General features: G+C 42.7%; 1 protein-coding gene across 1 annotated transcript in view; it reads left to right on the top strand.

Annotated features, from left to right (window-relative positions):
• Positions 1-19,243, top strand: part of Ge-1 (Enhancer of mRNA-decapping protein 4 homolog Ge-1) — a 327,116-nt gene that overhangs the window by 64,484 nt on the left and 243,389 nt on the right. The window contains 3 exon segments of the mRNA XM_045757261.2: positions 2,452-2,650; positions 3,621-3,879; positions 14,081-14,272. Of these exon segments, the coding sequence (XP_045613217.2) occupies positions 2,452-2,650; positions 3,621-3,879; positions 14,081-14,272 (650 nt within the window).

The following is a 19,243-nucleotide window of genomic DNA, read 5'->3' as shown; positions in this document are numbered from 1 at the left end:
TTTTTATACCTAATTTACCTAATTCATCTAAATAAACCTACAAAACTATGTTCCAGTTATTACTTACCTTACTGTCGAGTGCTGTAGGCGTATGGAAGATGGTGAGGAGGGGGGAGGAGGAGAGGAGTTACTGTTTGGAAGGGGAGTCCCCTTCCATAATCACATCAGGCAGTGAGGACCTTTCTGGTGTGCTCTCCCTGGGACGTTTTACCTGAGTGCCACTAGGTCCTGGTTGAGGCTCACTGCTCGATTTCCTCACCACAAATCTGTCCATGGAAGCTTGCTTTTCCCTTCTTCGCAAGCTGTCTCTGTAGTAAGGCATCACATTGTCATTGAAAAGATTAAGACAACGGCCTACTACAGCTTTCTCTGGGTGAGTCTGTTCAATAGTTGTTTGAATCTCTTCCCACATCTGACACACCTTCTTAATTACTGCAGAAGGGACATTCGCTGGTGCTGTTGCCACCTCCTCCTCCACTGCAGAATCATTCGCTGCTGCGTTGGCTTGCTGTTCCTGTTGAAGGGCTAGGAGTTCTTCGGTGGTCAGTTCTTCGTTGTGTTCTTCCACCAACTCCTCCACATCATCACCATCCAATTCCAAGCCCATTTGCTGGCCTAGACTAACAATTTCCTCAACAATAGGCGCATCATTTATAGGCTCAAACCCCTCAAAGTCTAGTTCTCTCACACCTTCAGGCCACAATTTTCTCCAGCCAGAGATCAGGGTTCTTTGAGTCACTTCTTGCCAGGCTTTGTCAACGAGTTTTAAAGTACTACAAATGTTAAAATGCTCTCTCCAGAACTCTTTGAGGGTGAGGTTTGTGGCTTCAGTCACTTCAAAACATTTCCGGAAAAGTGCCCTTTCATACAGTTTCTTAAAATTCGCTATGATTTTCTGGTCCATAGGCTGAATTAGAGGAGTGGTGTTAGGAGGAAGGAATTTAACTGTGAGGAATTTATTGTATCTAGGCAACAAATCATCTTCCAAGCCTGGAGGATGAGCAGGAGCATTGTCAAGGAAAAGCACGGCTTTGATTGGCAATTGTTTCTCCTGCAGATATTTTTCTATGGCAGGGCACAGCACTTCATTCACCCACTCCGAAAAAATAAGCCTAGTCACCCATGCTTTTTTATTAGACTTCCACATCACACACAAATGGGTTTTCTGCACATTATACTGTTTGAAAACCCTTGGATTTTCAGAATGATACACTAGCAAGGGTTTAATTTTCAAATCGCCACTCACATTTCCACACAGCACAAGCGTAAACCTATCTTTCATAGGCTTGTGTCCAGGCAAGGATTTTTCCTCCTTGGTAATGTATGTCCTCTTAGGCATTCTTTTCCAAAACAGTCCTGTTTCGTCACAATTAAACACTTGTTGCGGTAGGTATCCCTCAGCCTCTGCAAACTCTTTAAATTCTTCAATAAATCGTCCAGCGGCTGGTTTGTCTGAGCTGGCTGCCTCCCCATGCCTTGTAACACTATGGATACCACTTCTCTTTCTAAATTTTTCAAACCAGCCCCTGCTTGCCTTAAACTCTTTCTTATCTGCATCACTCGTTGCAGGGGTCTTCTTTAGAAGGTCTTCGTGCAACACCCTGGCTTTCTCACAAATAATGGCCTCCGAAACACTATCACCCCTCAACTCCTTGTCGTGTATCCAAATTAATAACAACTTTTCCACTTCTTCAAGTATTTGTGGTCTTTGTGCCATTAATGTTCTTACTCCTTTTGCCACTTTAGCACCCATAATCTTATTTTTCTTCTTAAGTATAGTGCATATTGTTGATGTGGCTTTGTTGTACTGCCTACAAAGTTCAACAACACGTGTACCGTTCTCATGCTTCCGAATGATCTCTTGTTTCTCCTCTATTGTCATCCTCACATGAGCTTTCTAAAGCCTTTATCCTTACCACTGGCTTTCTTGGGACCCATGGTGAGATATATAATAACAAATTGTATAGACTAATCACCAAAAATCCAACAAAACACTGAAAATCCGCGAGAAGAATTGATGTGGGGGTAGTCACTGAGCGCGAGACAATGGTAAACTGAGGGGCGGCGGTGCAGAGGGGCGTACAGGCTAGGTCGGCCTGTACGCGTATCAACAAACTCGCGTCCCGAAGTAACCCTCGCCTTCTGAGACAAATTTTTGGAGTAAATACTGCTCGCCTTCCGAAAACCTCGCATAAAGGGACAATCGCATTCCGAGGTACCACTGTATGTTTTGCGCCGTTTAAGGGTTAATTGCTGTAGATTTAATCTCTTAACTTATTATGGTAAATCAATGCACATTTGCATTATTAACCCTTGGCATTTGGTGAGAATGACTTCGTGTACAAGTCTGACTAATCTTTTTATCTTTTTGAATAAAAATGTGGGTTCCATAATGAATGAAAATTTTCATATTCACCAAAAGCAAGTAAATATTATCATTCCCATTTTCAGTGTACAGTTTTGGAAATACGCAGTAACAGGGGCATGCAACAATTCAGAATTACGTGTTTGGTCATGCGAATCTTGGATATGTCATCAAACTCTACGCTTTGTCCCAGCTGCACAAGACCCTCCACAGAGCCCCCTCACATTTAAGGCAGCTATGGATCCCTCGGCCAATTTCCTTTTGCTCTCCGATATCTTCAGACGGGTATGTTTTTTGTGTGTGTATTAAAGTAAGTTGCAGTGAGCCTTTTTCAGAGCAGATTATCTTTGGCTGAATCTTTAGTAATACTATACAGCAATTTTCCTTTATCAAGCAAAATTTTATATTTTCCAATTAGAGTTTTTAATTATTTTATTAATGGTTAATTTGCATTGCATCGTGAATTGGATATCTGAATGAAATGAGGATTTTGCCGTTCAGTCCAGTATAAAGTTGACACTTGTTGACTTTTTCTTTAATGGTTTTTGGCTGAAATCATCTTTTGGTTATCAAAATCATTCCTTTACTTTATATTCTCTTAGGGTTTGGTATAAAAATGGATAATCTAAGGAGAAGTGAGGAATTAAAATATCATGGAAAGATTTGGAGTGTAAAATGTGGTGAATTACAAGTTTGTGGAGAGTGTACCAAGATGGTTTGGATATGGTGAATGAATGTGATGTTCAACTAGTGAGGTGAGAATAACGGTGAATTTCAGTGGAGGAGGAGTTGATTAGCGGACATTGTGTGTTAGGAAGGAGGGACACAAGGAATGTAAGGGACTAGACTAGATGGCCGTGGTTTGTGAGAATGGCATTAAGTCTGTACTGTGTGGATATTGATATGGAAGGAGCACTTGATACTTTGTACTGTGTGGATATTGATATGGAAGGAGCACTTGATACTTGGTCTTGTGAAGAGGTGGGGTGTTACTATGGACAAGTACTGTAGCGTGATGGAGGTAGTTTATCCGAGATACTGTATAGTGTGAATTACATAATGGGCTACCTACCTGTTGAAAGAGTCCAAGGATTAGTATCTCCATGGCCAAGTCTGACCAGGCCAAGTGCTGTTTTTAATCTCTGATGCTCTTACATGCTTTTGGTCTATTTTTTAAATGGGCTGGTGCCTCATCACCCATACAACAAGGAAACTGGAAAATAATTATACATAGGTCATGTTATGTCTGTTTCAGGTCATGTATGTAATTGCAGTCTACCAAGATGGGAACAGTAGTAGTGGAACTGGAGGTGGTACTAGTGGGCTGACTGGTACTGGAGGAAACTTTGTTGTGAAGAACGGTGGTGGGGGTGGAGGTATTGCTCGACTTGTTTCTGTCTCCGAGTTTCCTGTCCAGTACCCTGCTCTGTCCATGTCCATTACAGATGCAGCTTGGAAACCTTATAAGCGCTGGAAACATGACCATGCACACGATCACACTCAAAATGCACATGGTAAGTGATCAAATTTTGTGTGCTATTTGATGGCTGTGCCTGTTAAAAAAGTAGATAAACTAACATTTCATATGCTGTTGTACTGAGGTAGATGATGCATCAGTCCACACTAGTGGTGGACTGATCTGTTCTGTTCATCCACTAGTGGTGGATGTACAGGTCAGGCAATATGACTTCCAGACATTGTTGATTCATTTTACTTAATTACATTTTACTTAATTAATTTACTTTACTTAATTACGCTACAGTATTAAGGGATTGATTCCACAGAGAAATCACACTATATCAATGAAGAAATCCACAGGAGCCTTCATGAGGGTTCGAACCTATGTGCTGGGTGTTCCCAGGTGTAATTTAGTCGATTGCACCACGACATTGTCAGAAGGTCAATAGTAACCCAGGTTGCAATTCATTTGACCATGTCGTGGTGCAGTTGACTAGAGCCCCACCTGGGAACACCCAGCATATAGGTCTGAACCCTCACCATGGCTCCTGTGGAATTGTTTAAAGGATTGAGTGTTAAATTTGGAGTTTAACACTTTCATCCTCCGGGGATGGATTTGATGTCCGGTGGGAATGCATGTGGTGTCTAAAATTAAAATATTTGTTAAAAATTCAATTTTTTACCCGATCATTATGGGACTACAGTAGTTTTACAATGCGCATATTTAGATTGTGAACAATTTGATACAAGAATGAACGATGTAGCACTAAAATTGAGGTGAGAAAACTGAACAGAGCATCCACATTTTAGTGGTGGTGTGCGGCTGGGTGATTGCTCATGGGTAACGCTCATCCGATTTATGGGTTTGCTGGTTTTTTTTACTTTATATGCATATATTCCTTTAGAGAATTCTATTGCGAACAATTTGATATCAAAATGAACAATGTAACACGAAAAATTGACATGAGAAAACTGAAAACAGTATACACATTTTAGTATAAGTGTTGGTGTGCAGATGTGTGCTCACTCACGGGAAACACTCGGCCGAATTTCGGGTTTGCTGTGGGTGGCACGCTGGGCTTCTTGACCTTGTATGCACATACCCCTGTAGGGAATTCTATTGCAAACAATTTGATACCAAAATGAATAATGTGGCATGAAAATTGATGTTATCAAACTGGAAATGAGTATACACATTTGTGTGCAGGTGTGTCAATGGGTGCTCGCTCACTGGTAACTCCCCCTGCATACTTTTATGTGCTAAATGTAATTGTTTAATATTAAAGTCCCTTAGCCTGCTCTCATTGTACAAGCTCGGTTCAGTGATGTTCATTTTGATTTTTCCATGAGCAGCCATCCTGGTACTTTTTCTGTATTTGGTCTCGCTCTTGTCTTTGCCGTTCCTTCCACATTATCACTGTAGGCAAAACTATCTTGATTTTTTCTTAAAAGTAGCAGTGTGTTGTGTTGCTCGCTTTATATTCACTACACACAAAGTTTAATGAGACACCAATTAGACTAGGACATTTGTCTAAGAAAAATTTAGACTTGAAAAGTCATGCATATTTTATTGAGAGAATATCGCTTTGACTTCAGTAAGTGGAGGTATGAAAGCAAGAAGCATGTTAGTAGTAGTAGAGGAGCAAGAAGCTGCTTTGTAACTAGAAGCTAATCACAGGGTTTGGGCTGTTAACCCCTTACCTGTGTTGCCTCCAAATGTGACACCCCCAGAATGCGCAGGAAATAAATTCTCTGGAAAAAATTATTTTTTCTTTTTAAAGTGTCAAAAACCCTTCCCTCAGTATGGGTATGTAAAAAAAAAAAAAGTCGAAATTGTACTTACTTTGGCTGCTATGGGGTCCGGAAGTTGGGGCGTGACGTCATCATTCCCCGTGCGCCCGTGCCATAAGCTCTCGGGGGGGCGGTGGGGCGCTCGGGGCGGGGTGCGCGAGTTGCCGCGAATATATTTTCGTTCATTTTTTGCGCACCTTTCCAAATACATTTTCATTGTTTTTATGTGCCAATCCAATGTATAATGAACACGTACACTATAATATCGCAGTACAACATCCGTACTGTCCGTAGACACTGTGTTCATAACATGAAACTTGTGTACACATATGCAGCACATATTTACTATGTATCATGCTAATTTGTGTATATATACAATATATTTACACACTATACACTGTCACACACTATATACATTTACCATCAACACATTCAGAACATTGCGTAGCAGCTGTTTCGTATGGGCCAATAGTAGCTGCCTCATATGGGCCAATAGCAGCTGCCTCATATGGGCCAATATCAGCTGCCTCGTATGGGCCAATAGCAGCTGCCTCGTATGGGCCAATAGCAGCTGCCTCGTATGGGCCAATATCAGCTGCCTCGTATGGGCCAATAGCAGCTGCCTCGTATGGGCCAATAGCAGCTGCCTCGTATGGGCCAATAGCTACTGCCCCGTATGGGCCAATAGCAGCTGCCTCGTATGGGCCAATAGCAGCTGCCTCGTATGGGCCAATAGCAGCTGCCTCGTATGGGCTAATAGCAGCTGCCTTGTATGGGCCAATTGCAGCTGCCCCGTATGGGCCAATAGCAGCTGCCTCGTATGGGCCAATAGCAGCTGCCTCGTATGGGCCAATAGCAGCTGCCTCGTATGGGCCAATAGCAGCTGCCTCGTATGGGCCAATAGCAGCTGCCTCGTATGGGCCAATAGCAGCTGCCTCGTATGGGCCAATAGCAGCTGCCTCGTATGGGCCAATAGCAGCTGCCTCGTATGGGCCAATAGCAGCTGCCGCGTATGGGCCAATAGCAGCTGCCTCGTATGGGCCAATAGCAGCTGCCTCATATGGGCCAATAGCAGTTGCCGCATATGGGCCAATAGGAGCATTTGGCCATGAACACATTCAGAACACCTCGAGTGAGAGCAGCCACACCCAGCCAGTCTCCCTCACTCCAACGTCTTACTCACCAACATTGCTCCTCCCACCATATTGCTATAGTTCTTATTACACATGTTCTATATACCTATCTGCATGTTTTATTTACCAGAACTATGCAAGTAAGCCGGTAGTGTGTCCAAACAGTACAGTGGCCACCATACACTGCATGAAAAATCACACAGCAGACGATGCTACGATTACGTCACCTCCCTCACCAAAATAGCTCCTCTCAACATTCTTCTGTTGCTGTTCTTACACTATATACACACACTATATATACCCATGTACATATGTGTTGCCCATAGCGAACCACTAAGCTAGTATGGTGAGCAAAACAAGAGTGGCAGCCACACACACACAATGAGGCTACCTCAATTCTCGCCCTCTCTCCCTCATCAAAATTCCTCCTTCCACAATACTACTCACAACGCTAATTATAACCACAATCCTGCTATTATCACAATCCTGGTCACTAATTCCTGTAAATGAATAATTGACCACACGTTTATTTTAAAAAGGAACCTAAGAAATCATTTGAAGATTCCTAGATGAACGAAATAATGCTGTGGTGCTGTGGCTAGCGCTGTGAACATCGTGAACAGCATTGAATCACTGATATTTGAACATTGTACCCAGTCATTATCACACTCAGGCTCTAATATAACACTATCATAGCTAAATAATACAAGTTATATATATATTTTGAGATTATTAGGCGATGCTGTGGTCACATGCTGAACAGCAGTCCTGTGCGCTCATGCTGCGAGCGCCAGCCTTGGTTGCTCACACACTACTGAGGCTCTGACACCCGGCAATGTGGACCACGATTTTTTTTAAAGATGGCGTCTGTTTACAAGAGCCCTGAGGAAGCTGATGTGAACCACATGTAGCCGCGGGAGTTTTGAATGGAACGTGAAAAATACAAATACCCGGAGGCGCGTTGCGCAAACCAGACGTGAGCCTGCAGGCGCGTTGCGCAGTTTAAGGGTTAAGCCTTATTGTATTACCTTAGCCCATGAGTATTCAGCTGGTTTACAGGCTGACATAACTTGAATGGTCTAGTATTGTTACGTGAAAAGGTACTGCAGTTATACCCAGCAGATGGTAGGCTTCATGTTGGCACAAAAAAAAATATATTTGTGTTTGTGTAGTATAATAACAGCAATACTATTAGTTTGTTTTATGAACATAATAATTGAATCACTAATATGCACACCATGCTTTTGAGTATAACGATGGTTCACACGTTTTATTATATAAATATATCACTTTGCACACTATTGAATATTACTATTGCAAAAAGCTAAGCAAAAAATCAGACATTGAAATAATTAGGTAATAATATCTTTATGGCAACTTCCGCCTGACAGCTGGGGTGGAGGAAACTGTTGCGGGACGCTTACTCTGTCAGCACCTTAGTTTTGCCAGACTTCCTTGCCCTATTGCAGCCAAAATATGTCGCCTACAATTTTTTTTTATTATTTATCCTGTGATCAGGAAGCACATTTTTAACAATCATAGAACCAAAAAAAAAACATAGTCTCCGGGTGAACAGAACCGGTCGCTATGTGTATATCAGACAGCCGCACTGTACCTCTCGCCCCAGCCAGTGACGATACTATCTCCTACCCAAGGTCAAACAGGAGTAAGAACCTCCCCAGCTGAACCCCCAAGGGCGGGCAATCATCGAGCAGCGACAGAACCACACGGAGGTAGCTGCTCCTGAATGGCTCATGGAAGAGAACCCTGAGGCTGCAAAGGCAGTACTTACGGGGCACCCAGGGAAGGTGGCCCTAGGTGCATGCAGCCCCAGTACTCTTGTGTTACTTCTAGCTCACATGCCACCAAAACAGCAACACCACCTCACTGCAGCACTGCGTAAAGAGAGGAGCCAGAACGATCGACCGTCACCAACACAACAGCCTCTTGAACTGAGGAGAGTTGCCGGCGTGGAGGTCTGGGACCCTCCCAGTCCCCCGCCTGAGGAGGGGGGGGGGGTTGCGCAGACGGATGCGCGGTGGTTGTGGTGACGTCTTGTTTGTTTCCTTGTTTTTGATTGGGGAGTTCTGTTTGCTAGTTCGGCTTTCGGTTTGCCATTTTTGACCAGCAGTAGTTTGTTTTGAGATTCCTACCTTTCTGGGTGCCTGACCTGGTAGATGGCAGACAAAGACTGCTTCCAATTACATGGGGGTGTTTTAGGTCATTGCTCCTAGTGCCTCTCTTGAAGGGGCCAGGTTCTGGCTCTGGTCCCCGGTAGGCTTAGAACTCGTTCGATTGACTGTTGCCACAGTCTAATATATACACATCAGCCCAGTATAGTTCCGGGGAGCCGAAGGGGCTCTCCACAGAAAAAAATGTTTTGAGTTTTTTCCGAGGGGAGCCCTGTCGGCTCCCTGGAGCTATCCAGACTGATATGCTAATGTCAGACTTTGGCATCAGTCATATGTATGGAGTTATGTGGGCCTACTGGGGACCATGAGCCAGAACCTGGCCCCCTCAGAATAGGTGAGAGGAGCAATGGCCTATAGAACTCCCAGTGTGGTAGGAAGCATTCTATGTCTGCCATCGACCGGGTTATGCACCCAGAAAGGTAAGCGTCCCAAAACAAACACCTATTCTGGTGAAAATTGCTTAAAAATGCCGAACAAGAGGATTGAACTCCCCCAAACAGAAACGAGCCGAGCAAATGAGTATGACGTCGCACGTTGCTGCGCTGCTGTCTGCACAGCTCCCCCTTCCCAGGAGAGGGAAAGGGAAGCCCCAGACCCTGCGCTGGCAATCCACACCTCAGTTCTGAGGCTGATCCTTCCCTTGCTGTGGTTCGATTTGGTCCCCCCCCCCCCCTTCCTGCTTCCGCCCCAAAACGTCTGAGGGTTTTGGAGTCGGGGCAGGGTTTAGATGGTTCTGAGACTTGGGCAGTCTTGGTGAAGAATGACATTGCTGCTTTCCGGAGGGGTCCTTGGGTTGTTGATGCTTGGTTGGTTCGGCCGTGGGTGTATCATGTGTTGTATCTGCTTGCGGCTTTTTGCCGTTACCTGCATGCCACAGCCTCGGTGGCCGGGGACGCGTTTTGGGTTGACCTGGTTTCTCCATTTCTGTTGTAGGGTTCGGGTCTCCTAGGTCGTCCGCAGGATTATTCAGTGTAGTCAGCCTGTAGTCTATCCTTGTGCCCATGACGTTTGTAAGTTTGCTGCCATCTTTTGTAAAATGCTGACATTTGGGCACAAAGTTTTTGGGGGTTGAACACAGTCCTGGCTGCTCGCTACCTAGTTAATGTTCCTGTCCCTAGTCAGGCATGTGTAGCATTGGGTTGACGGTTGCAGCCAGTTGTCTCGACTTTGAGTTTAGGAGCGAGTGGTGACTGCCTCCCGGGAAAATCTCTCTTGTTTTATCTTTGTTTATGTAGCTCCATTGAGCCGTAGCCCTGGGGAGCCGAAGGTGTTCCCCCCAGAAAACAAGTGTTGAATGTAATGAAACACCATTTTCTGGGCGAGACCCGGAGGCTCCCAGGCATCCCTTCCTCTCTCCAGTCGGTGGGTCGGTGGTTTTTCACAGCTTTTGACGTGCAGCCTTTGAACTGGGGGTGGATATCCGGTGTGGGGGTCTGGAGTCCCCCCTTTCCCCTCTTGGGATGGATGGAGCTGCGCAGACAGTGGAGCAGTGTTGCTTGTGATGTCATGCTTGTTTTTAGTTTTTGGAGTTCTGTCCAACAGTTTGGCTTTCAGTAGGAATTTTTAACCAGATTGGGCTTGTTCTGGGGGCCCTACCTTTCTGGGTGCCCACAACCCAAATATTGACTTATTAGTTGCGTGCATAGGTGACATACTAAACATAATAGTTTCCCTTGAAAAGCTTCATAGAAAACACCGACCTTGAGGTTATCTTGAGATGATTTCCTCATCATCTCAAGATAACCTCAAGGTCGGTGTTTTCTATGAAGCTTTTCAAGGGAAACTATTATGTTTAGTATGTCACCTATGACCTTACCTAACCTACTTAGTATGTTAAAATAAGCATCTTATAGCTTCGTAATTACAATTGTTACTTAACCTATTATACGTATAGGTTAGGTAATAATTGTAATTACGAAGCAATAAGATGCTTATCTTAACATACTAAGTAGGTTAGGTAAGGTCGGTGTTTTCTATGAAGCTTTTCAAGGGAAACAATTATGTTAAGTATGTCACCTATGCACATATTTAATAAGTCAATATTGACTTATTAAATTTGCGAGAACGGGTTGGTGCCTGACTTGGTCGATGGCAGACATAGGATGCTTCCAACCACATGGGGGTTTCTATAGGCCATTGCTCCTCGAAAAGATCGAACTCAAGCTGAGAGAATCATATAAATATCAGTGGACCTAAATATCTCATGGAGACGGACCCTCGATACTAGCATCATCCCTGACATACTTAAACCAGTGGAGATTGCACCACTTCACAAAGTAGGTAGTAAAGCAGATACGAAAGATTATAGATCAATAGTGTCTTGCTATCTGGCAAGCTTCACACATCATAAAAATCTTTGAAAGTGTTTTAAGAAGTTAGATTGCAAATCACATGGTAACACATCTACATAACTCCGGACAACACAAATTCAAAACAGGGTGCTCCTGCCCCCTCACAGTTGCTAGATCACCATATGGCCTTAGATGCCATGGAAGACAAGCAAAACACAGATATAACATATACCATGCACTACACTGTACACTGTGGTACAGGTACACTGTGGTAAAAGTCACACACTTTACTTAGGCAGTGGCACTCCTTAGTTCACTCTAGGTCACTCACAGATGATCTTAATTTGTCACCAGGGGTTACCTGATACCAGTCTGTTTCGCTCTGGTGATTTGTCACTAGGCTTCTAAACAATATAGTCACGATCGTGATTCCGGGCGATCGTTGGTATATCGAAAAGACGCTGAGTTTAACTTGACAGTGAGGAATAGATGGTGTTCTTCTGTCTATTGGCCGATAGACAGAACAGGACACGTCCTCTGTGCATGGGCTCCCTCACGTGAATGCTCTTGCCTGGGGCTCAGGGCTCCTCATGGGACACAACACAAGGGGTTACAATTTGACCAATGGCGTTTTAGCAAAAGAGCGGGAATCTATCATATTGATTGATCCATGATCAGTAGCAGAGGTGACGCCCTGAACACGTCACGACCACATCACAGTTGTTATTCTCCATTGCGCCGGTTAAGGCTGACCCCAAAGGTCAGTCTGTCTCCTCCTTACCAGACGACTAACCGGGAGGCCTTGTCGCAGAGCCATTGATTCCTGGAAGCTACACAAGGTAACCACAATGTAATGGTATATGAGAGAAAGGATGCAAGAGTTAATGGAGGTGTGAGATTAATAATGGAGTGCTCTAGTATTATAGAGCTAAGGTACTGTACTATTTTGCATAATGTGCTTGTTGTGAAGATACGTATTAATTTTAACACTTTCGCGCTTTGCGGCCGCGAATGCCGCACTACCTAAGGTGGGGATTGGCGTTTCCTGGGAGGGCGAGAGGAGAGCGCGGTAATTCTGAAAAGTGTATACTCTTTTCAACTTTGTCACCTCAATTCTTGTCCTAAGATATTAAATTTGGTATCAATGTGTTCGCAATAGAATTATCTAGAGGTGTAAATGCATATAAACTCCAAAAGCCCGACTTACCACCTGCAGCAAACAGAGAACATGAGAGCAAGTTACCCAGGATCGCGCAAGAGCAATAAAATGTGTACATTCTTTTCACTTTGGTCACCTCAATTCTGGTCCTAGGTGTTTCATTTTGGTATCAATGTGTTCGCAATAGAATTCCCAACAGAAGTATATGCATATAATGTCAAAACCCGTAGAGCGCTCCACCCGCCGACGGGATGAAAGCAGGCCACGGTTACCCAGAAGAGAGCTCCAGGCCTTCCATTACAGAGCGCGGTAATACTGAGAAGTGTATACTCTCTTCAACTTTGTCACCTCAATTCTCGTGATAGGTTTATCAATTTGGTATCAATGTGCTCGCAATAGAATTATCTAGAGGTGTATATGCACATAAACTCCAAAAGCCCGGCTTACCACTCGCAGCAAACAGTGAAAGTGAGAGCGAGTTACCTGGGATCACACAAGAGCAATAAAATGTGTACATTCTTTTCACTTTGGTCACCTCAATTCTCGTCTTAGGTCTTTCATTTTGGTGTCATTGTGTTCGTAATAGAATTATCTAGAGGGGTAAATGCATTTTAAACTCCAAAAGCCCTGCGTATCACCCACAGCAAACAGAGAAAGTGACAGCACTTTACCCCTGTGAGGGCTAATCAAGAGCAATAAAATGGTATACTCCTTCCAACTTTGTTACCTCAATTCTGGTCCTAGGTCTTTCATTTTGGTATCATTGTGTTTGCAATGAAATTCTCTGCAGAAGTATATGGGCCAAGTGGGCCAAGGTTACCAGAAAGAGAGCGCTGCGCCACAGGGCGCCACCCCGAAGGCTCCTCTCTTGACATTAGAAAGCGCGGCAGTAATACTGAAAAGTGTATAATCTTTTCTACTTTGTCATCTCAATTCTTGTCTTAGGCTTTTCAAATTAATATCAATGTGTTCGCAATAGAATTCTCTACAGAACTAAATGCATATGAAGCCCAAAAGCCCGGCGAGAAAGTGAGAAAGTGAGAGCGTGTTACCCGAGAGTGCGCAAGTGCAATAAAATGTGTACACTCTCTTCACTTTGGACATCTCAATTCTCGACCTAGGTCTTTCATTTTGGTATCATTGTGTTCACAATAGAATTTCCTACAGGACTATATGCATATATAAAGTCCAAAAGCCAGGTGTACCACCCACAGCAAACAGAGAAAGTGACGGAGCGTTACCCCAGTGAGCGCTAATAAAGAGCAATAAAGTGTTTTTTCTTTTCAACTTTTGTACCTCAATTCTGGTCCTAGGTCTTTCATTTTGGTATCATTGTGTTTGCAATGACATTCTCCACAAGAGTATATGCATATAATGCCCAAAACCGCGGCGCTTCCCTCCCGAAGCCGCCACCAATTTGCCGCTGATAACGACACAATGCAATGCTGCGTTGTTAGTGGGCGATAGTTTAATATCTGTTATTGGGAACATACTAACAGCCAGTCTTCATTTAACAAAATAACGTACAGTTCTTGCCCACATTTTCTTAAATCTAATTAAATTTTAGAAGCATTTTAAGTTGGTGTTTTCATGTGATTGTATGCTACCATTTTGGAGTTCCACCTGTTGAAATGATCACACCAGGACATGTTATGGAACTGTGTAATTATTATATCACTTTTGGTTTACAGATGATGATGAGGACGATGATGATAATGATGATAGTGGCAGTGTAGATGTTGTGGATGGAGTCGTGATGCGATGTGTTTTGATTAATACCAAGTCTCTGCAAGAAGCAACCTTAAGATTCCAGCCTGCCACTCCACTCACTGGACATGCGAGTGTTTGTCCTCTAGACCTGAGTGCATCTCAGGACTCAATTGGTGAGGGTTTTATAATTTTAGTGTGAAGTATTTTAATGGGTTGGAGTGCTAATTATGTACTATTATGTACACAAATTGTGTATAACTCGTGTTCAAAAATTTATTTCCCATAATGTGGTACAAAAACTGTTAACTGCAAATTGAATACATCTCAATTGAAAGATTGAAATGTAATATTCATCCACTGAGCAGTGAAATGTTTCTTTCAGTGTGTTTAACAAATTGGTTAAAGGTAATACAAATTTTCTGGGAGGGCTCATAGGGTGGCCTCTTTCTGCTTGCTACCTGGCAAGCTCCTCCTGACTCTGTCTTCACCAAGCCTCTTGAGACATATTAGCCTCAATTTTGGAACAGTAGGCAAATATGTCTCGGTAGCCTTTCGCTTACCTACTCGGTAAGATCAGTTTATGCTTGTATCCCATCTAGTGATAACTGCGCTTGAATTCTGAGAATAATTTAATTGATTGGGTTCTTTTTTGGTTGTTTACCATAAAAGTTCGTATTATATATCACCATATGGGTTCCAAGAAAGTCAGTGGTAAAGTTGAACCTAAGAAAATAGTTGCTAGAATGACGATAGAGAGAAAAAAACAAATGATCATTCATTAACATGAAGACGGAATGTGCGTGATTGATCTGGCTAGGAAAAATGTCTGTGGTATGGGAAGAACCGCAACGTTTTGCTGAAAAGACTTACACAGATAAAGCTGTAGCAGACCGTTGTTAACTTTTTTAATGACAATGTGATGTTTCACTGCAAACAAGTGTTAAAACGTAAGCAAAAACAAGTGTCTTCAGACAGATTCTTAGTGAGACAAACAAGCAATGAGCCACAACCAGGTCCTAGTGGTATGCCTGCAAAACATAACAGAGAGAGTACCCCAGGATTGTCATCACTGCCTGATGTTATAATGGAAAGGGATTCCCATTCCAAACACTAACACCTCTCCTTCTCACTGTCTTCCATATTCCAACAAGAGTCCTTAATAAAGGTACCATACAGTAAAAACAATGAGTACTATTCAGCATAAAATGTATTCAATTGTATTCAAAGGTTCTTCAATTTCCTGACGAACAGAACCCAGTGTATAATAGTCAACAAAGTAAAATCTGCACCATCAACCGTGAAGAGCTCAGTCCCCCCAGGTTATCTTCAGGTTATCTTGAGATGATTTCGGGGCTTAGCATCCCCGTGGCCCGGTCCTCGACCAGGCCTCCTTTTTGTTACACATCCCCAGGATGTGTAATAAATGCCCATAGCAGCTCTCTAACTCCCAGGCACCTATGTATTGGTAGGTGAACAGGGGCATCAGGGTGAAAGACACTTTTTGCCCATTTGTCTCCGCCTCCACCGGGGATCGAATCCCGGAACCTCAGGACTATGAATCCGAAGCGCTGTCCACTCAGCTGTTAGGCGCCAGGGTACTGTGCTTGCTCCATTACTCTCTCATTCTCATCAGACATAGAAGAGGAATCAAACTATAATACCGTATCATCTTTTGAAGATGACAGTAGGATTTTTATGTGAGTAGACAACAGAGGTCACAGCAAACCTCCAATCTGATGTAAATCAAGTCTTTCATTAGGCCACAGAAAATATGGTATTTAATGAGAAGCTCCAGCTCTTGCACTATGGAAAAAATGGAAATATAAAAATGGAAACCACATTCAAAATGCAGTCAAATCGAACGAAAAAAAGCAATGGAACGAAAAAGCAATGTAAAGAATTTGAGTGTAATCATGTTGGAAAACCTTACCATTAAAGAACACAATAAAGTAGCTATCACAGCTGCATGAAAAATGACATTGGATAACAAGAACCTTTCAAATGAGATACTATACCAATGATGATACGTTTCAAGATGCTAGTGTTCTCCAGAATAATAATAATAATAATAATTATTATTTAGGTAAAGGTACATACATAAAGAGATTTTACAAAGTTTGTTGGCTTTATAGATAGAGCTAGTACATACAATGCCTAAAGCCACTAGAATGGAATACTGTTGTACAAATACAGCCCCCCTTTCAAAACTATAGAAATTACTGATCTGGAGAGCTTGCAGAGATTCTTTACTGTTACTGTTAGAATACATTCAATAAAACATCTAAATTATTTTGACTCAATTCGTCTTTTTTGACATTTGGACGCTGTGTTCATGTTCTGTATTCGTCTGCTTGCTCAGCATTCACACAAACATGCAACTCTTATGTGTCTGTTTTACCATAGCTGTTGTTCGGTGCACAACTCATTACACTTTTCTCTTGGATATTTTGGATATTCTTTGTGTAAATAAGTCACCATGTCACCTAAGAAAGTTTATGATAAGAGCCAGGCAAAAAGAAAAATGATTAGAATCACGATAGAGATGAAGAAAGAACTCGTAGCTAAATATGAAAGTGGTGCCCGTGTATCTGCTCGTTACCGAGATTGGTTTGCCCAAATTGACAATATCTTCAGTACTGTACTTCAATCTTCAATACAAAATAAGAGGCCATCAAAACAGTTGATGTTGCAAAAGGAGTGAAAGCCGTTACAAAACATAGATCGCAGACAATTGAAGAGGTTAAGAAATTTGTATTGATTTGGATAAATGAACAACAGTTGGCTGGTGATAGTGTATCTGAGGTCATCATTTGTGAGAAAGGAAAACAACTGCATGGTGATCTCTTACAGAAAACCTCAAGAATGAGTGCTAGTAGTGATGTATTTAAAGCCAGTTGTGCATCGTTTGAGATATTTAAAGTGGCATAGACAGTGTAGTGAGACACAGGGAAGCTGCCAGTTTTAATAAGGATGCTGCCGAGAATTTTTTTATTAAATTTAGAGAATATGTAGACGTGTTTGTTCTGGAAAAGGCTGCCAAAGAGGACCTGTATCACTAAAGAGAAGTCCTTTCCAGAACACATGCCGATGAACGACAGATTGCCCCTTTTGTTGTGTGGAAATGCAAGTGGGGATTTTAAAGTAAAACCTTTGCTAGTTTACCACTCTAAGAACCCGAGGTTATTTAAGAGAAGCAATGTGATGAAAAGTAAGTTACAAGGGATGTAGAGGGCTAATACCAAACCTTGGGTAACCAGGCAATTTTTTATGGAATGGGTTATTGAAGTGTTTGGTCCTAATGTCAAGGAATACCTCGAGGAATCGATTGCTTTGGAAGGAGTGTCTTGTGACGGACAATGCCCCTGCTCATCCTCCAGGCATGGAGGCGGAGTTGTTACCTGAATTTAACTTTATTACAATGAAGTTCTTGCCTCCGAACACGTCTCCTCTCGTCCAGCCCATGAACCATCAGGTCATTTCGAACTTCAAGAAATTGTACACTAAAGCACTATTTCAAAGGTGCTTTGCAGTGACTGATACCCAGTTAAGCCTCTGTGAATTCTTGAAGAATCACGTCAACATCCTACATTGTCTAAGACTCATAGACAAAGCCTTGGAGGAAGTCTCTTACAGGACCATGAACTCTGCCTGGAGGAAACTGTGGCCAGATGTTCTTAACACTTTGTCTTACCGATAACACATCCATATGTGAATACTGTATACTGTGTGTGCGAGGACGCACACTGCGTTTAAAGTTAAAATATTAGCTAAAATTCCATTTATTGTTCAATTATTATTGGACTTAAAATAGTTTTCAAGACACACAAAATAGACATTATTATAGTTGTAAAATACTGTATGCGCCTTTCAATTGTGAACAATTTCATACCAAAATGAGCTACTTAGCACGAAAATTGAGGTAAGAAAACTGAAAAAAGAGTTCTGTATAAACATATTAGTGCGGGTGTGCATTCATGGATAACACTCGGCCAATTTTCGGGGTTGATGCGGGTGGCATGCTGGGCCTTTTAACCTTGTGTGCAAATACAGTATTCATTTTAGAGAATTCTACTGCAAACGATTTGATACCGAAATAAATAACGTAGCATGAAAATTGAGGTGAGAAAATTGAAGAGTATACATTTTAGTGCGGGTGCGCGCTCACAGGAAACACTCGGTCAACCTTGGGGCGTGCTGAGGGTCGCACGCTGGGCCAGGTAACATGTTAACAGAAAGGGACTTTGAAGACTTTGACACTGTTGTGGAGGATATTGTGTGTCTGAACAAGTCATTGGACTTAGAGGTTAATGCTGATAATGTGGAGGAGTTAATGGAGGAGCACAGAGCAGAGCTCACCACAGAACTGCAGGACCTTCACAGGGAGCAGCAACACATGGCAGCTGAGAAGTTCTCTTCAGAGGATGAGGGTAGGGAGGTGGTCCCTAGTTCTCTAATAAAAGAATTGCAAAGTTTCTTAAAATATCACCCTGACTAAGCTATGACAACCTGTGTTATAAACCTGTTGATTGCCAATGCTATATCTCACTTCAGAAACATTTTAAAGTGCAGGCAAAAGCAATCATCCATGGACAAGTTTCTTGTAAGAAGAGCATCCAGTAATTCTAATGAGAGGTAACAGATAAAGACAGGAAAGGTAAACTCTCCCAGAAGCACAACGACCAGAAGTTAAAATGGTAGGGAACTCCCCTGCCAAAGAATAACATCTCTTCCTCTGCATCACCACCTTCTACATATGGCATCAATTCCCTATAAATGCAAGTATAGTGCATTTACTTAATGTAATTATTGCATAAATATATTTATTTCTGGGGGAGCCTCTACGGCTCCCTGGAGCTATCCATGGCTGATATGGATACCCTAACTGTTTTGCATCAGTCGATATGGGTGGCGTTCTAGGCCTACCGGGGACCACAAGCCAGAACCTGCCCCCCCCCCCCCTCACAGAGGCACGGGAAGCAATGGCCCATAGAAATACACATGTGATTTGGAGCATTCTATATCTGTCATCGACCAGGACAGGCACCCAGAAAGGTAAGCGCCACAAAACAAACCACTATTCTGGTTAACAACGAAAATCGGCAAACGAGTGGACAGAACTCCCCAATAGAAAAACGAGCAAACAA

This window comes from Procambarus clarkii, chromosome 67 (genome assembly GCF_040958095.1).
Source record: "Procambarus clarkii isolate CNS0578487 chromosome 67, FALCON_Pclarkii_2.0, whole genome shotgun sequence".
Lineage (NCBI taxonomy): Eukaryota > Metazoa > Arthropoda > Malacostraca > Decapoda > Cambaridae > Procambarus > Procambarus clarkii.
This window is presented reverse-complemented; position numbering and strand designations above follow the sequence as displayed.